Source organism: Budorcas taxicolor, chromosome 19 (genome assembly GCF_023091745.1).
Source record: "Budorcas taxicolor isolate Tak-1 chromosome 19, Takin1.1, whole genome shotgun sequence".
NCBI lineage: Eukaryota > Metazoa > Chordata > Mammalia > Artiodactyla > Bovidae > Budorcas > Budorcas taxicolor.
In genome coordinates this window covers 10,058,719-10,074,606 of record NC_068928.1, presented here as the reverse complement: position 1 = coordinate 10,074,606, position 15,888 = coordinate 10,058,719, and the positions used below count along the sequence as shown (strand labels likewise).

The 15,888-nt window shown below is 41.2% G+C and overlaps 1 protein-coding gene across 1 annotated transcript; it reads right to left on the bottom strand.

Annotated features, from left to right (window-relative positions):
• Positions 1–10,353: 10,353 nt before the first annotated feature.
• Positions 10,354–15,433, bottom strand: SMG8 (SMG8 nonsense mediated mRNA decay factor). Its single transcript, XM_052657912.1, has 4 exons — positions 13,651–15,433; positions 12,922–13,067; positions 11,472–12,344; positions 10,354–10,857 (listed from the first exon to the last, which is right to left on the bottom strand). The coding sequence occupies exons 1-4, from the start codon at positions 15,431–15,433 to the stop codon at positions 10,660–10,662; spliced, it is 3,000 nt and encodes a 999-aa protein (XP_052513872.1). The 3' UTR covers positions 10,354–10,659.
• Between the last annotated feature and the right edge of the window lie 455 nt (positions 15,434–15,888).

The window sequence follows — 15,888 nt, the reverse complement described above, 5'->3', positions numbered from 1 at the left end:
TGCCATAAGGGTGGTGTCATCTGCCCATCTGCGGTTATTGATATTTTTCCTGGCAATCTTGATTCCAGCTTGGGCTTCATCTAGCCCAGCATTTCGCATGATGTATTCTGCATATAAGTCAAATAAGCAAGGTGACAATATACAGCCTTGACGTACCCCTTTCCCAATTTGGAAGCAGTCACTGTTCCATGTCCAGTTCTAAATGTTGCCTTTTGACCTGCATACAGATTTCTCAGGAGGCAGGTAAGCTGGTCTGGTATTTCCAACTCTTGAAGAATTTTGTAGTTTGTTGTGATCTACAGTTGAAGGCTTTGGCCTAATCAATAAAGCAGATGTTTTTCTGGAACTCTCTTGCTTTTTCTATGATCCAATGGATGTTGGCAAGTTCATTTCTGGTTCCTCTGCCTTTTCTAAATCCAGATTGAACATCTGGAAGTTCTTGGTTCATATACTTTTGAAGCCTCGCTTAGAGATTTTTGAGCATTACTTTTCTAGCGTGTGAGATGAGTGCAACTGTGTGGCAGTTTGAGCATTCTTTGGGATTGGAATGAAAACTGACCTTTTCCAGTCCTGTGGCCACTGCTATTTTCCAAATTTGCTGGCATATTGAGTGCAGCACTTTCACAGCATCATCTTCCAGGATTTGAAATAGCTTAGCTGTAATTCCATTGCCTCCACTAGCTTTGTTCGCAGTGATGCTTCCTAAGGCCCACTTGACTTCACACTCCAGGATGTCTGGCTCTAGGTGAGTGATCACACCATCGTGGTTATCTGGGTCATGAAGATCTTTTTTGTACAGTTCTTCTGTGTTTTCTTGCCACCTCTTCTTAATCTCTTCAGCTTCTGTTAGGTCCTTCTCATTTCTGTCCTTTATCGTGCCTATCCTTTCATGAAATGCTCCCTTGGTATCTCTAATTTTCTTGAAGAGATCTCTAGTCTTTCCCTTTCTATTATTTTCCTCTATTTCTTTGCATTGATCACTGAGGTAGGCTTTCTTATCTCTCCTTGCTATTCTTTGAAACTCTGCATTCAAATGGACATATCCTTCCTTTTCTCCTTTGCCTTTCGCTTCTCTTCTCTTCTCAGCTATTTTAAGGCCTCCTCAACCATTTTGCCTTTTTGCATTTCTTTTTCTTGGGGATGGACTTGATCACTGTCTTCTGTACAATGTCACAAACCTCCTTCTATAGTTCTTTAGGCTCTCTGTCTATTGGATCTAATCCCTTGAATCTATTTGTCACTTCTACTGTATAATCGTAAAGGATTTGATTTAGGTCATACCTGAATGGCCTAGTGGCTTTTCCTACTTTCTTTAAATTAAGTCTGAATTTGGGAATAAGGAGTTCATGATCTGAACCACAGTCAGCTCCTGGTCTTGTTTTTGCTGACTGTATAGAGCTTCTCCATCTTCGGCTGCAAAGAATATAATCAATCTGATTTCAGTATTGAACATCTGCTGATGTCCATGTGTAGAGCCATCTCTTCTGTTGTTGGATGAAAGTTTTGCTATGACCAGTGCCACATTTTAGGACAGGCACAAAGTTGTGGGAGACAGGACAGAAAAGGGGCACTTAAATGGTCAAGGGGATTTGAGAGGATGCTTTATATAATAAAGGGCTTCGCTGGTAGCTCAGACAGTAAAGAATCAGCCTACAAAGCAGGAGACCTGGATTGGTTCCTGGGTCAGGAAGATCCCCTGGAAAAGGGAATGGCAACCCACTCCAGTGTTCTTGCTTCAGAATCCCACGGACAGAGGAGCCTGGTAGGCTATACTCCATGGGGTTGCAAAGAGTCTGACATGACTGAGCAACTAACACTTTCACTTTATATAAAGTATAAACAGACTAACTAAAAAAAAAACCCAAAGTCTATTTTAAAAAGACCGCAGAAAGATACAAGAGGAAAGGTGCAAGCCAAATCTACAAAGCTGCTGCATGTCCTAGTGTTTACCACAGGTAAACATACTACATGTGTGAGTGTAAGTCACTTCAGTGTGTGCAACCCTGTGACCCTATGGACTGTAGCCTGCCAGGCTCTTCTGTCCATGAGATTCTCCAGGCAAGAATACTGGAGTGGGTTGCTGTGCCCTCCTCCAGGGGGTCTTCCCCACCCAGGGATTGAACCCATGTCTCTTACGTCTACCTACATTGGCAGGTGGATTCTACCTGGGAAGCCCAGTATGTGTACTAGGCACTGTGTGAGTGAGTGAGCGAGTGAAGTCGCTCAGTCGTGTCCAACTCTTTGCGACCCCGTGGACTGTATGTAGCCCACCAGGCTCTTCTGTGCATGGATTCTCCAGGCAAGAATACTGGAGTGGGTTGCCATTTCCTTCTCCAGGGGATCTTCCCAACCCAGGGATCGAACCCAGGTCTCCTGCATTGTAGGCAGACGCTTTAACCTCTGAGACACCAGGGAAGCCCCTGACTATAAAAGGTAGGACTAAAACTAACCAAGACTCCCAAACTATTAGTATTATGGGATACTTTTTAAAAATACGTTTAAGATAAATTATCATCAAGAATTCATCTATTAGGTGCTTTACGTATACTCCTTCAATCCTCATAACCACCTTTTGCGATAAATAATAATTATTACCATTCTCGAGAAAATAATACTCAAGGATAAGTAAACTGTCAGTGTTCTTTTAAGCGCTAAGAATTTCTTAAATTCTCAAGCCAATTCTTTTTGGCTTCAATCTACTATAGTGCTGTTTTATGCAGAAGAAAATATGGAACAAGAGAGGGTACAAGAATATAACGCTCAACAGTTTTGGAGAGAACCAAGATTTATACTCTTAGAATACACTAAGATGTTTAAGACTTTCCTGGTGGTCCAGTGGTTAAGAATCCACCTGTCAATGCTGGGGACACAGGTTTGATCCCTAGTCTGGGTAGACTCCCCATCCTTCAGAGCAACTAAGCCCATGAGCCACAGCTTTTAAGCCTGAATGTAGCAACTACTGAAGCTCATGGACCTAAACCCTGTGCTCCGCAACGAGAGAAGCCCATGCGCTGCAACTAGACAGCAGCCCCTGTTCGCCACAACTAGAGAAAGCCTGCTTGCAGACTTACTTAATAATACATAATAAAACAAGTTTTATATAATACAAATATATAATAAATAAGTTATATATAATAAATAAATGTTAAAAAAAAAAAGATGTTTGAAGAGTATCATACCTCATTTTTCTGATAGCAAAAACTCACCCATTCACAAGTCTTAAGACCAGAGTCAAAATATTCAGTTGGAGAAATTGACATGCTATTTTTATTCTTACGTTTTCTACGAAGGCATAACATAGGAAGAGTACAACTTTGAAATCAGAGTTCTCAATTTCAATTCTGACTTTCCTACTCCCTAGGTATATGATCTTGAACAAAATTATTTAATCGCTTCAGGTTTTAATTTCCTGATAATATGGATGATCTCTATCTTCAACACTTTGAGGATCAGAGGCAATGTATGCAAAATGCTGATTAAGTTACCTAATGAATGTATATTCACGAAATAGCTATTACATATCATTCAGTACACTGTTGCTGCTGCTGCTGCTGCTGCTGCTAAGTCGCTTAAGTCATGTCCAACTCCGTGCGACCCTATAGATGGCAGCCCACCAGGCTCCCCTGTCCCTGGGATTCTCCAGGCAAGAACATTGGAGTGGGTTGCCATTTCCTTCTCCAATGCATGAAAAGAGAAAAATGAAAAGTCAAAGTGAAGTCACCCAGTCGTGTCCGACTCTTAGCGACCCCAGGGACTGCAGCCCACCAGGCTCCTCTGTCCATGGGATTTTCCAAGCAAGAGTACTAGAGTGGGGTGCCATTGCCTTCTTCCATTCAGTACACAGTGGTTATTATTATTTTATTGTTATGAATCATGCTTCTCTAGTTCCATTTTTCTAATTTTATTTCCTGTTTCTTTATAGTCTTTTTTAATCTTTAATTTTTTAACCTAAGAAACACATTCACCGCTTAAGTAGTGCAGGAAACTCTTAAAGTAAACAAACATGGGAAACCATTTAAAAATCAGATTAATTTACTTTATAGGCTTTATCATGCTGCTGCTAAGTCACTTCAGTCATGTCCGACTCTGTGCGACCCCATAGACAGCAACCCACCAGGCTCCCCCATCCCTGGGATTCTCCAGGCAAGAACATTGGAGTGGGTTGCCATTTCCTTCTCCAATGCATGAAAGTGAAAAGTGAAAGTGAAGCCACTCAGTCATGTCTGACTCTTAGTGACCCCATGGACTGCAGCCTACCAGGCTCCTCCATCCATGGGATTTTCCAGGCAAGAGTACAGGAGTGGGGTGTCATTGCCTTCTCCACAAGCTTTATCATAGTAGTCCTTTAAACAGTAAGCACTCTTGAATAAAATATGATTTGCTTCCTAAAAATTTGAATCCTATACAGCTTTTCAAGGACACACCAAAAGACATACAATAGGTTGAAGGATGCCTTTCTGTCCTAGTGATTCTTAAAAAAAAGAATCAATTTGAAACACCTGCTGATATCTCAGAAAATCTACTAAGCAAAAGATAATGCAAATGCTGATACAGAAGAAATATAATTTCTTTAATAAAACGATAACTTTTGAAGTTGCTGAAGTAAGGTTTGTATGACTAAAGAGAAAGGTAGTAAGCAATACAGATAGCATAGTCCACATTTCTCTAAGGCAACACCCTGTAAACCTATTTATGGACAAAAACAAGCATGAAAAAGTGCAGCAAATAAGCAAGTTATAAGTACAAACAGCATAAAAATCTTGCATTTACTAAGTGAAAGAGAAAGACAAATACCATATGATATCGCTTACAAGGCTTCCCTTTTGGCTCAGCTGGTAAAGAATCTGCCTGCAATGCGGGAGATCTGGGATTGATCGCTGGGTTGGGAAGATCCCCTGGAGAAGGGAAAGGCTACCCACTCCAGTATTCTGGCCTAGAGAATTCCATGGACTGTACAGTCCATAGGGTCACAAACAGTTGGACACGACTGAGTAACTTTCACTTTCATACTATACACACTATCACTTACAAATGGAATGCTTTCTATGCAGTACTTGGATGCAATCTCAAAAACGACAGAATGTTCTCTGTTCTTTTCTGAGGCAAACTGTTCAGTATCACAGTAATCCAAGTCTATGCCTCAACCAGTAATGCCGAAGAAGCTGAACAGTTCTAATGAAGACCTACAAGACCTTCTAGAACTAACACACAAAAACGATGTCCTTTTCATTATAGGGGACTGGAATGCAAAAGTAGGAAGTCAAGAGATACCTGCAGTAACAGGCAAATTTGGCCTTGGAGTACAAAAAAAGCAGGTCAAATGCTAAGAATTTTGCCAAGAGAACGCACTGGTCATAGCAAACACCTTTTTCCCACAACACAAGAGAAGACTCTACATATGGACATCACCAGATGGTCAATACCAAAATCAGACTGATTATATTCTTTGCAGCTGAAGATAGAGAAGCTTTATACAGTCAGCAAAAACAAGACCAGGAGCTGACTGGGGCTCAGATCATGAACTTGTTGCCAAATTCAGACTTAAATTGAAGAAAGTAGGGAAAACCATGAGACCGTTCAGGTATGACCTAAATCAAATTCCTTATGATTATACAGTGGAAATGACAAATAGATTCAAGGGATTAGATCTGATAAGAGTGCCTGAAGAACTATGGATGGAGGTTTGTGACATTGTACAAGAGGCAGTGATCAAGACCATCCCCAAGAAAAAGAAATGCAAAAAGGCAAAATGGTTGTCTGAGGGGGCCTTACAAGTAGCTGAGAAAAGAAGAGAAGTGAAAGGCAAAGGAGAAAAGGAAGGATATGTCCATTTGAATGCAGAGTTTCAAAGAATAGCAAGGAGAGATGAGACAGCCTTCCTCAGTGATCAATGGAAAGAAATAGAGGAAAACAACAAAATGGGAAAGACTAGAGATCTCGTCAAGAAAATCAGAGATACCAAGGGAGCATTTCATGGAAAGATGGGCACAGTAAAGGACAGAAATGGTATGGATCTAACAGAAACAGAGGATATTAAGAAGAGGTGGCAACAATACACAGAAGAACTATACATGACCCAGATAACCATGATGGTGTGATCACCCACCTAGAACTAGACATCCTGGCATGTGATGTCAAGTGGGCCTTAGGAAGCATCACTACGAACAAATCCAGTTGAACTATTTCAAATCCTAAAAGATGATGCTTTTAAACTGCCACACTCAATATGCCAGCAAATTTGAAAAACTCAGCAGTGGCCACAGGACTGGAAAAGGTCAGTTTTCATTCCAGTCTCGCAGAAAGGCAACACCAAAGAATGCTCAAACTACTGCACAATTGCACTCATCTCACATGCTAGCAAAGTAATGCTCAAAATTCTCCAAGCCAGACTTCAACAGTATGTGAACCATAAACTTCCAGATGTTCAAGCTGGATTTAGAAAAGGCAGAGGAACCAGAGATCAAATTGCCAACATCCGCTGGATCATAGAAAAAGCAAGAGTTTCAGAAAAACATCTATTTCTGCTTTATTGATTATGCCAAAGATCTTCATGACCCAAATAATCACGAAGGTGTGATCACTCACTCACCTAGAGCCGGACGTTCTGGAATGTGAAGTCAAGTGGGCCTTAGGAAGCATCACTACGAACAAAGCTAGTGGAGGTGATGGAATTCCAGTTGAGCTATTTCAAATCATGAAAGATGATGCTGTGAAAATGCTGCACTCAACATGTCAGCAAATTTGGAAAACTCAGCAGTGGCCACAGGACTGGAAAAGGTCAGTTTTCATTTCAATCCCAAAGAAAGGCAATGCCAAAGAATGTTCAAACTACCACAAATTGTACTCATCTCCCATGCTATTAAAGTAATGCTCAAAATTCTCCAAGCCAGACTTCAGCAATGTGACTTCAGAATCGTGAACTTCCAGATGTTCAAGTGATTTTTAGAAAAGGCAGAGGAACCAGAGATCAAATTGGCAACATCCATTGGATCGTAGAAAAAGCAAGAGAGTTCCAGAAAAACATCTATTTCTGCTTTTTTGACTATGCCAGAGCCTTTGACTGTGTGGATCACAATAAACTGTGGAAAATTCTGAGAGAGATGGGAATACCAGACCACCTGACCTACCTCTTGAGAAACCTGTATACAGGTCAGGAAGCAACAGTTAGAACTGGACATGGAAAAACAGACTGGTTCCAAATAGGCAAAGAAGTACGTCAAGGCTGTATATTGTCACCCTGCTTATTTAACTTTTATGCAGAGTACATCATGAGAAACACTGGGCTGGAGGAAGCACAAGCTGGAATCAAGATTGCTGGGAGAAATATCAATAACCTCAAATATGCAGATGACACCACCCTTATGGCAGAAAGTGAAGAACTAAAGAGCCTTTTGATGAATGTGAAAGAGGAGAGTGAAAAAGTTGGCTTAAAGCTCAACATTCAGAAAACGAAGATCATGGCCTCTGTAGTGCCATCACTTCATGGCAAATAGATGGGGAAACAGTGGACACAGTGTCAGACTTTCTTTTCTGGGCTCCCAAATCACTGCAGATGGTGACTGCAGCCATGAAATTAAAAGACGCTTGCTCCTTGGAAGGAAAGTTATAAGCAACCTAGATAGCATATTAAAAAGCAGAGACATTACTTTGCCAACAAAGGTTCATGTAGTGAAGGCTATGGTTTTTCCAGTAGTCATGTATGGATGTGAGAGTTGGACTAAAAAGAAAGCTGAGTGCCAAAGAATTGATGCTTTTGAACTGTGGTGTTGGAGAAAACTCTTCAGAGTCCCTTGGACTGCAAGGAGCTCCAACCAGTCCATCCTGAAGGAGATCAGTTCTGGGTGTTCTTAGGAGGGACTGATGTTGAAGTTAAAACTCCAATACTTTGGCCACCTCATGCAGAGAGTTGACTCATTTGAAAAGACCCTGATGCTGGGAAAGATTGAGGCTGGGAAGAGAAAGGGACGACAGATGATGAGATGGTTGGGTGGCATCACTGACTCAATGGACATGAGTTTGAGCAAGCTCTGGGAGTTGGTGATGGACAGGGAGGACTGGTGTGCTGCATGACGTTGCAAAGAGTCCATGGGGGCACAAAGAGTGGGACACGACTAAGCAACTGAACTGAAATGAAGAAATGGAATCTAAAACATAATACAATGAACTTATTTACAAAACAGAAATAAACTCACAGATATAGAAAACAAATTTATGGTTACCAAAGAGGTAAGGGTGTACAAGAAGAATAAACTAGGAGTTTGGAATTAGCAGATACAAACTGCTATATATAAAATAGAGACTTCCCTGGAGGTGCAATGGTTAGGATTCTGTACCGGCTGCCGGGGTTCAATCTCTGGTCAGGGAACTAAGCAAAATCCCACAAGCCTTGTGGACAAACCTTGTGGTGCAGCCAAAAAAAAAAGCAACAACAGATAAACAAGAAGGCATAGCCCCAAGGACTATTTCAATATCCTATAATAAACCATAATGGAAAAGAATGCAAAAAAGAATATACATATACATTGACATATACACACATATATATAACTCAATCACTTTGCTGTACACCAGAATCTAACACATTATAAATACTTTAAATAAAGATTTGTATTTAAAAATGCTGCAGAAATTCAAATTAGGGTTGCCTCTGTAACCAAATGTAATCAAGGAAAATCACTTTCTAATTTAAGCAGTAAAGTCGTTCAGTGTAGAATGACATTAGCAAGGAAACAAAGCAAAAAAGTCAGAGGTTTGCTCTTCTGAAACCTATTTGTTCTCATAAAGTACTTTTTTAAGTTCCTTCGACCTACAAGTTTACACAACCTAAGTAAAAGTCTTTTTTTTAATAGCCTCTAAGTCAAGTCTTAGAACAATGGGCTTCCCTAGTGGTTTGGATGGCAAAGAATCTGCCTGCAATGAGGAGATCTGGGTTTGATCCCTGGGTTGGGAAGATCCCTGAGGGAAGGGAATCGCTACCCACTCCAGTATTCTTGTGTGAAGAATTCCATGGACAGAGGAGCCTGGCAGGTTACAGTCCATGGGGTTGCAGAGTCAGACACGACAGAGTGACTAACACTTACTTACTTACAGAACAATCTAGCCATATTTTTCAAATGCAACAACCAAGAACTACAATTAATACAACAGTAGTTGGGATTTTTAAAACTGATATAAAAAGAATGAATGGATAAGGGAAAAGGATGAAAAATAAGGACGGGATGAAAAAATGTAGACTAACTTTCATATTGGCTCAGATTCTCCCCCTAACAAAACTACAGTAAAATAGGTATAAAAAGACACCTAATTAATTACAGTTTTAAATTGGCTGCTAGTTATATGTTTTTCTCTATAGGTTTGAAAATTTAAGATCTAATCTAATCAGAACTTAAGTAACTGTTTTATGCTGGTCTGGTAGCAAGACGTGTTAATCAAATACTACACTTCCTATACAGTATTAAAAACTCCAGTTCTATTTGCTCAGTATTTCAAAACCAACGTGTCTAAGAAAATATAATCAATTACACTAGAATTTTGGTATACTAACTTATTTTGCACAACTTAGCTAGTGATATGTCAGTGTCACTATTTTGATGGTGAAAGTTAATGTTGATATGAACTGATAGAATTTGTATCACTTAGCAAACTATTTCACAGTACAGCAATTTCCAATGAATAAAATGTGTACTAATGTTTTGGATAAATAGGTTTTAGTTATTTAAAACTTAATTTAAAACATGGTATCTCAGACTTCCTTGGTGGCGCAGTGGACAAGAATTCATCTGCCAGCACAGGGGACACTAATTTGATCCTGGTCGGGGAAAATCCCAAGTCACTGAACAACTAAGCCCGTGGCCACAACCACTAAGCCCGTGTTCTGGAGCCCAAGAGCTGCAAACACTGAGCCCACAAGCCACAACTACTAAAGCCCACAGGCCTAGAGCCTGTGCTCCACAAGAGAAGCCACTGCAAGGAAGACTTGCCCCACCTTGCCACACGAGAGAAAGCTCTCGCAAAAGCACTAAAATCAAAGCACTAAAAAAGCCCAGCACAGCCAAAAATAAATAAATAAAACAATAAAAAAATTTTTTTTAAATATGGTATTTCATCAGTCTAAGAATAAAACGGTGAGAACAAAGCAATGTAACTCAGGCACCAAAACTATGAGCCAAACAATATAGGGCATTTTTTGCAATGAAGTACTCATACAATTACCAGATAACCTACTAGATCATCTTGTTCTGAAGATGATTTCAGGAGCAGTGTTTTAAGGAAAATCCCAGCTAAAACATCATTTTAGAAAACAAACAAACAAACAAACAAAACAAACCTCTGGCTCAACATGATAATGCAATATTCAGTTATAACAGAAGTATTTTTTATTATGGACAGTAAAACAGAAACAAGAAAATAGAGGTATCAACCATGTATTTTATGTCCTTTTCTAGAATAAACAATGTTTATTAAGAAGTTATACCCCCATTTACAATAAATAGCAACAATATCACGAAACAGTGGAACAATTACTGTCCAAATACTGAACTTCTGTAACAAAACATATTTTGGGCTCAAGAAAACACAGTATTACACACCAAAAAAGATCCTGTACACACCAAAACCAAAACCCAGCTCAAATTCAAGACTGTACTGGCTGGAAAACACTTATTGTGTTACTGCTTTAAGAACCCCACGGAGCACCTTATAACTCATCAATTGCACGTTTTCCTTCGGAGGGAAACAAGGTCCTCTCTCAGTCACGTAGGCGTAAGGAAACCTCAAAACCCAGAGGCCATCAGGTGGGAGAGTGATTTCTTGCTTTTCTGGGTAGAATACTGGACATGGTGGTGGGCCTGGCTGAACCTGAAAAACATAGGTTATATGATTATTTTAACATTTTTCAAGAAGAAACATCTGAAAGGGACTTCTCCGGTGACCCAGTGGTTAAGAATCTGTCTTGCAAAGCAGGGGCTGAGGGCTGTATCCCTCACTGGGGAACTAAGATCTCACATGCCGTGGGGCAATTAAACCCTTGCACTGCAACTAGAGATACTATGAGCGCAACCAAGACCCCATGCAGCTAAATAAATTAAAAAAAGAAAAAAATCTTAAAAAAAAAAAAGACACCTGAAAGGTTAAGTGCCTAAACCAAGGATAGGTTCAAAGAGCACATAAGCAGGTACACTCCTAACTTTAATCATATCTGATATTACATTAAATAACCTCAAATATTATCCTGCTTTTCTACAGATTTTTAATTTCAAGTTCTGCCTCTAACTAAATCATGTGAATTGCTAGTGTGAACTGATTAACACATCTACAATTTATTTTTTAAGAAACAGAAATTAGTTATTAATGTAAGAGGTATTTAAAATTAAGACCTGTTTAATTAGTTTGATACCCTGTACTTTTTTTCAAACAATCAAAACAAACAACAAATATGATTGGCTAACAACACAAAAAGCTATATTTCTTACCTGAGGCATTAAGATTATCTGCAAAGGAGCATCAGGAACCACAACAAAAAGCCTCATAAGTTGAGCATAATGTGGTTTTAGCCCTCTACCCTGAGAGGATGACAGAATATACAAGGGCATATCACTATTCAGGGCTTTTAAAGCTGATTCCTTGGGTCCACTTCCCATTACTTTCATTACTTTGTCAGGACCTGAGCACATAAATCTTCGACCTCGAGAGTCTTCGTATTCAAAGCCCACAAATGCTCGCGCTATGTCATCTCGCCGTCTTCCTCTGCCCATGACAACTGCACTTCTCTTACCAGGAACAGCCTTATTTGGAGCAGGCCAAGAATTCGTGTCTAAGTCTCCTTCATCTTCCGCTCTAGTCCTGATGACAATGTCCCAAGGCATAAGATAGTTTGTTCCTGGAATGAAGCCCTGTTGGTCCAAACCAGTATGAAAGTTGTAAGATTTAGCAGGGCCTAGTTTAACCAAAGACCAGCTGGAGAATTTGGGTAGGAGACCTTTGGGGCAATTTGAATGAAGCATGCCTGGGAGATATTCAACTGTGGATGCCTGCCGATCAACCAAGTTTGGTCTCTTCTCAGTTTTTACTTCACCTTGACCATGAACTTCTGGATTATCTCCTCCTGCTTGTGGATCAGCTGGATAGGTACCTAAACTATCGGTGGATTGGCCTAAACTCAAAGCTAAACTCAGGCTTGTGCTCTCTCCTTGGGTTTGAGGTTCTTTCTCTTTAAGTTTATCAGCATCGGCATCTGGGGGAGCAGGAGATGATTCGTTTTTGGCAGGAGCAGGATCTGGAGTACTTGGTTCAAATACTGGGAAATTGATGTGATCCAATTTTCCACAACATTTTTCTTCCAGAAGCTATGGAGGAAGGAAAAAAACAAATAAATCCTGTGAACCTTTCATCGAAGGCAAACATTCTTGGACTTCCCTGGTGGCACAGTGGATAAGAATCTACCTGCCAATGTAGGGGATATGAGTTCAATCCCTGGTTTGGGAAGATTCCACATGCCGTGGAATCTAAGCCCGTGTGTCACAACTACTGAGTCCGTGTGCTGCAGTTACTGAGGCCTGTGTACCTACAGCCTGTGCACCGCAGCAAGAGAAGCCACCACAATGAGAAGCCTGAGCACCACAACGAAGCATAGCAGCCACTCGCTGCAACTAGAGAAAGCCTGCGCAAAGCAACGAAGATCCAGGGCAGCCAAAAATAAATAAAAGAAAACAATACATTCTTCACACTAAAAAGCAAGAATCAACAGTTAATGGGTAGGCAAATAAGTACATATATAAAGAATTTTCTCATCACATATCACACTGCAAGTGACACTGACTTATCTATTATTAGACATTTTGCTTCTGAAAAGATACATTTTACTCAGATGGTAGTTAGCAAAAGAGAGAGAGAGAGGAGGAAGAAAAAAAATGCAGAATCTACCTGATAAAAGTCATAGTTAGCTGCCTTGATATCAAAGGGATCGTCTCGGGGTGCCTGTTTCCTTCCACAGTTACAGGCACCAGTGGATCGAGCTCGGCTATTGTGATACAGCACTGGAGGATTTCTATCAGCCTCTGGTTTTTCTCCTGGAAAACATAAGTCACTATTAATTTTACACACAATGCAGACCCACATTTATTCTGCATTCAACTGTACCTAACCCTCAAATTTCTCCAGAGTTCTTAGGAAATAAGGAGGGGAAAAAAAACCTCAACATACACACACACCCACACCCACAAACACTTGATTAAACACACCTAACAGAAGCAGCAAGTGGAAATATATGGAAATAAAATATACTTTAAATATAACCTTCTAGAATTTCTAAGTAAAGTTTATCACCATCATAGTGAGCATACAACTCATTCTGTTCACTTTAAACAAAAGTTCCAAAGTAAAAACATTAAAATGAAATTCCTGAAACTCTGTATTATTTAACAGTTCTTTTTCACTAATACCTTGGGGTTCGTTCTTTAAATACAATGTAATTAGTAGTCATAGCTGATTTTTCTTTTTCCAGCAGGTGAGGAAACTTAAATCTGATGCACCTAAATTTCTGTAGGGCTCTCTTTTTAAAATGTCAATACATAGGGAACAAACTGTCTGAAAACAAGAATACAAACACAGCCCCAAATTTTGATTGTGAAATGCTAAGAAAACTTTAGCTACCTGATTTAGGTAAGGAGTGAAATTTATGTACACAGTGTTGATCAGTTAAACTCCTCTCCTCACAGAGCTGATGGCCATTGCTCCAAAACTTGTAGCAGTCTTCGTGTAACTGCATGGCATATTTGTGAAAGGCTGGACCCCTAGCATGTTGGCTGTACACTCGAAGAGCCTGGGCAAGCTGATTCTTGTGGACAGTCATTGTGTAATTATGAGGCAAATTTGACTGGTAGGCACTATGGGCCATCGGTAAAGCTTTTTGGCAACGGTTCTCTGAGAATTTTGTGTCAATATCCAAAAACCCTTCCAAGACTTTAATACTGCTTAGAATCTTAGATGTTAACTCCCCAGTGGGAGATGCTGGGTCCTCCTCTTTCCCATCAATAGCTACTTCATACAGTTTTGAAGCTGCTGAGATCCACTTCTGATAAGTAGGAAGTTCAAAATGGGAAGGCTGTGGGTTCCTGCCCACACTGTCATCAAAACCTTTCTTGCTTAGTACTAGCTCTACATGCTGCCATAGGAACTCTCGAAGCGTGAAATCCACTAGCTGCCCCGAAGAACTAGAACTGCCGGTGTCAGTGTGGAAAGAAAGCTGTTGTCTGCTGTGCTGCCTCATCACCTGGTATCGCCTGGACCCAGAAAGGGGTGCAGGGACCAACAAAGATTCAGGGTCTTTCACAGTACAATGACTCTTAAGTTGGTCCAGCAACATGCCTACTGGATCCTCCTCCTGGCTTCCGGGAACTATGTACACAAAAGCTTGATTGGCAGGTACAGTAAAGAGACAGTTGATACTCTGATTAGTCAAGACACGACTCTTCCGGAAGATTCTATAGATCTGGTCCTCCAGGGCATGCTGCAGTCTCCTTTTGGGAGAATGCTTCTTGGGCTTATCTGGATGAGCTGGGTCTTGGTTCCGAGGGGGTTCTACCTTGAGTGCTCCATTGAGTTGAAAAAGGAAAAGGAGTCTAGGTGGGCAAGGTCGGCAGTTTAGTTTCCAGTCTTTACCAACTGGACAATCCTTAATAGCTGTTTTGAGAAGGGGCAGTACTTTCTGTCTCAGTCCATCCAGGGCTCTGAATACTCGATCATAAGTGATGTCAAAGGAACAAGTGGGATGGACCAGAAGCAGTATGTGACAGACGGAGAAAAGGTAAAGGAGACTGAGGCACTGCACCTTCTCTTGATGCTTCCAGAACTCGTGCGCTTCTGCATGAGGTAAAGAGATGCCACCTCCAGCTTCCCCGCTCTGAAGGGCCCGACAAGCCCGCAGAAGCTGGGAATTGTCACAGATCGAAGTAAGAAGAAGGTACAGAACTTTGCTTTCCTGGTTGTAATAGGCTTGCAGAAGGCTGTAATCCTGGGAACCTGGCTCAGTTCGGTTGCATTCCGCGGCAGTTACGCCTCCCCGAACTGGATCCCCGGCCCCGGTCCCGGTCCCGGTCCCGGTCCCAGCCCCAGGGTCTCCGGCTCCGCCAGCCTCCCCGACGGCCCCAGCCTCGGTCCTGATTCCAGGCCCCGAATCTCCAGGATCTTGGTGGCGAAAGAGGGGAAAGACCTGTCGGTCGCACACCGTGTTCACAAGTGAAAACTTCTCGGAATTCAGGCGCAGAGCCGTTTTGCCGAAGATTCCCACCACGCAGATCTCATCCTCCCGCCAAGGAGGCTCCGGTCCGCTGGCCGCGCTCCCACCACCCTCTGTAGGGGACCCCTCGGGACTCTCAGAGCTTGTCCAGGCTGAAGCGCCCATTAAAAGCTCTCTTAAGCTGACGGGACCCGCCATGGTGCTGAGGTAACTCGCGAGTTCTTCCGGTCCGTTCAGTAAACGCAACCGGCTCTCGTCCAATGGTGAAATCCCTCCTCCGCGTCTTCAGTCCCTGCTTTCCTCTCACTTTAGGTTCCACCTCTTGCTTCTCCTGTCCTCGTTTTTCACCAAGGTTTTATCTAGTCCTACATCACTGCTGATTTAAGATTTTCCTTAATCGGAGACCCTAGGAATTGAAATGTCAGAAAAACACTTGTAAGCAATTAGGGTTTTTTGTTTGTTCTGCTTGATAGACAAAATGTTTAATGAGTTAAATGTTAGAAGTTGTAAAACACCTTAGTGAAGAGGAGAGTTGTGATTGTGACAATTCCAAACCGACAATAATTACATGTACGGTAAAGGCAGAAGCAGTGGTTTTGAAAGGGAATTATATTCATACTATGCTAGATTTATGTGAAATATTTATAAAGCAT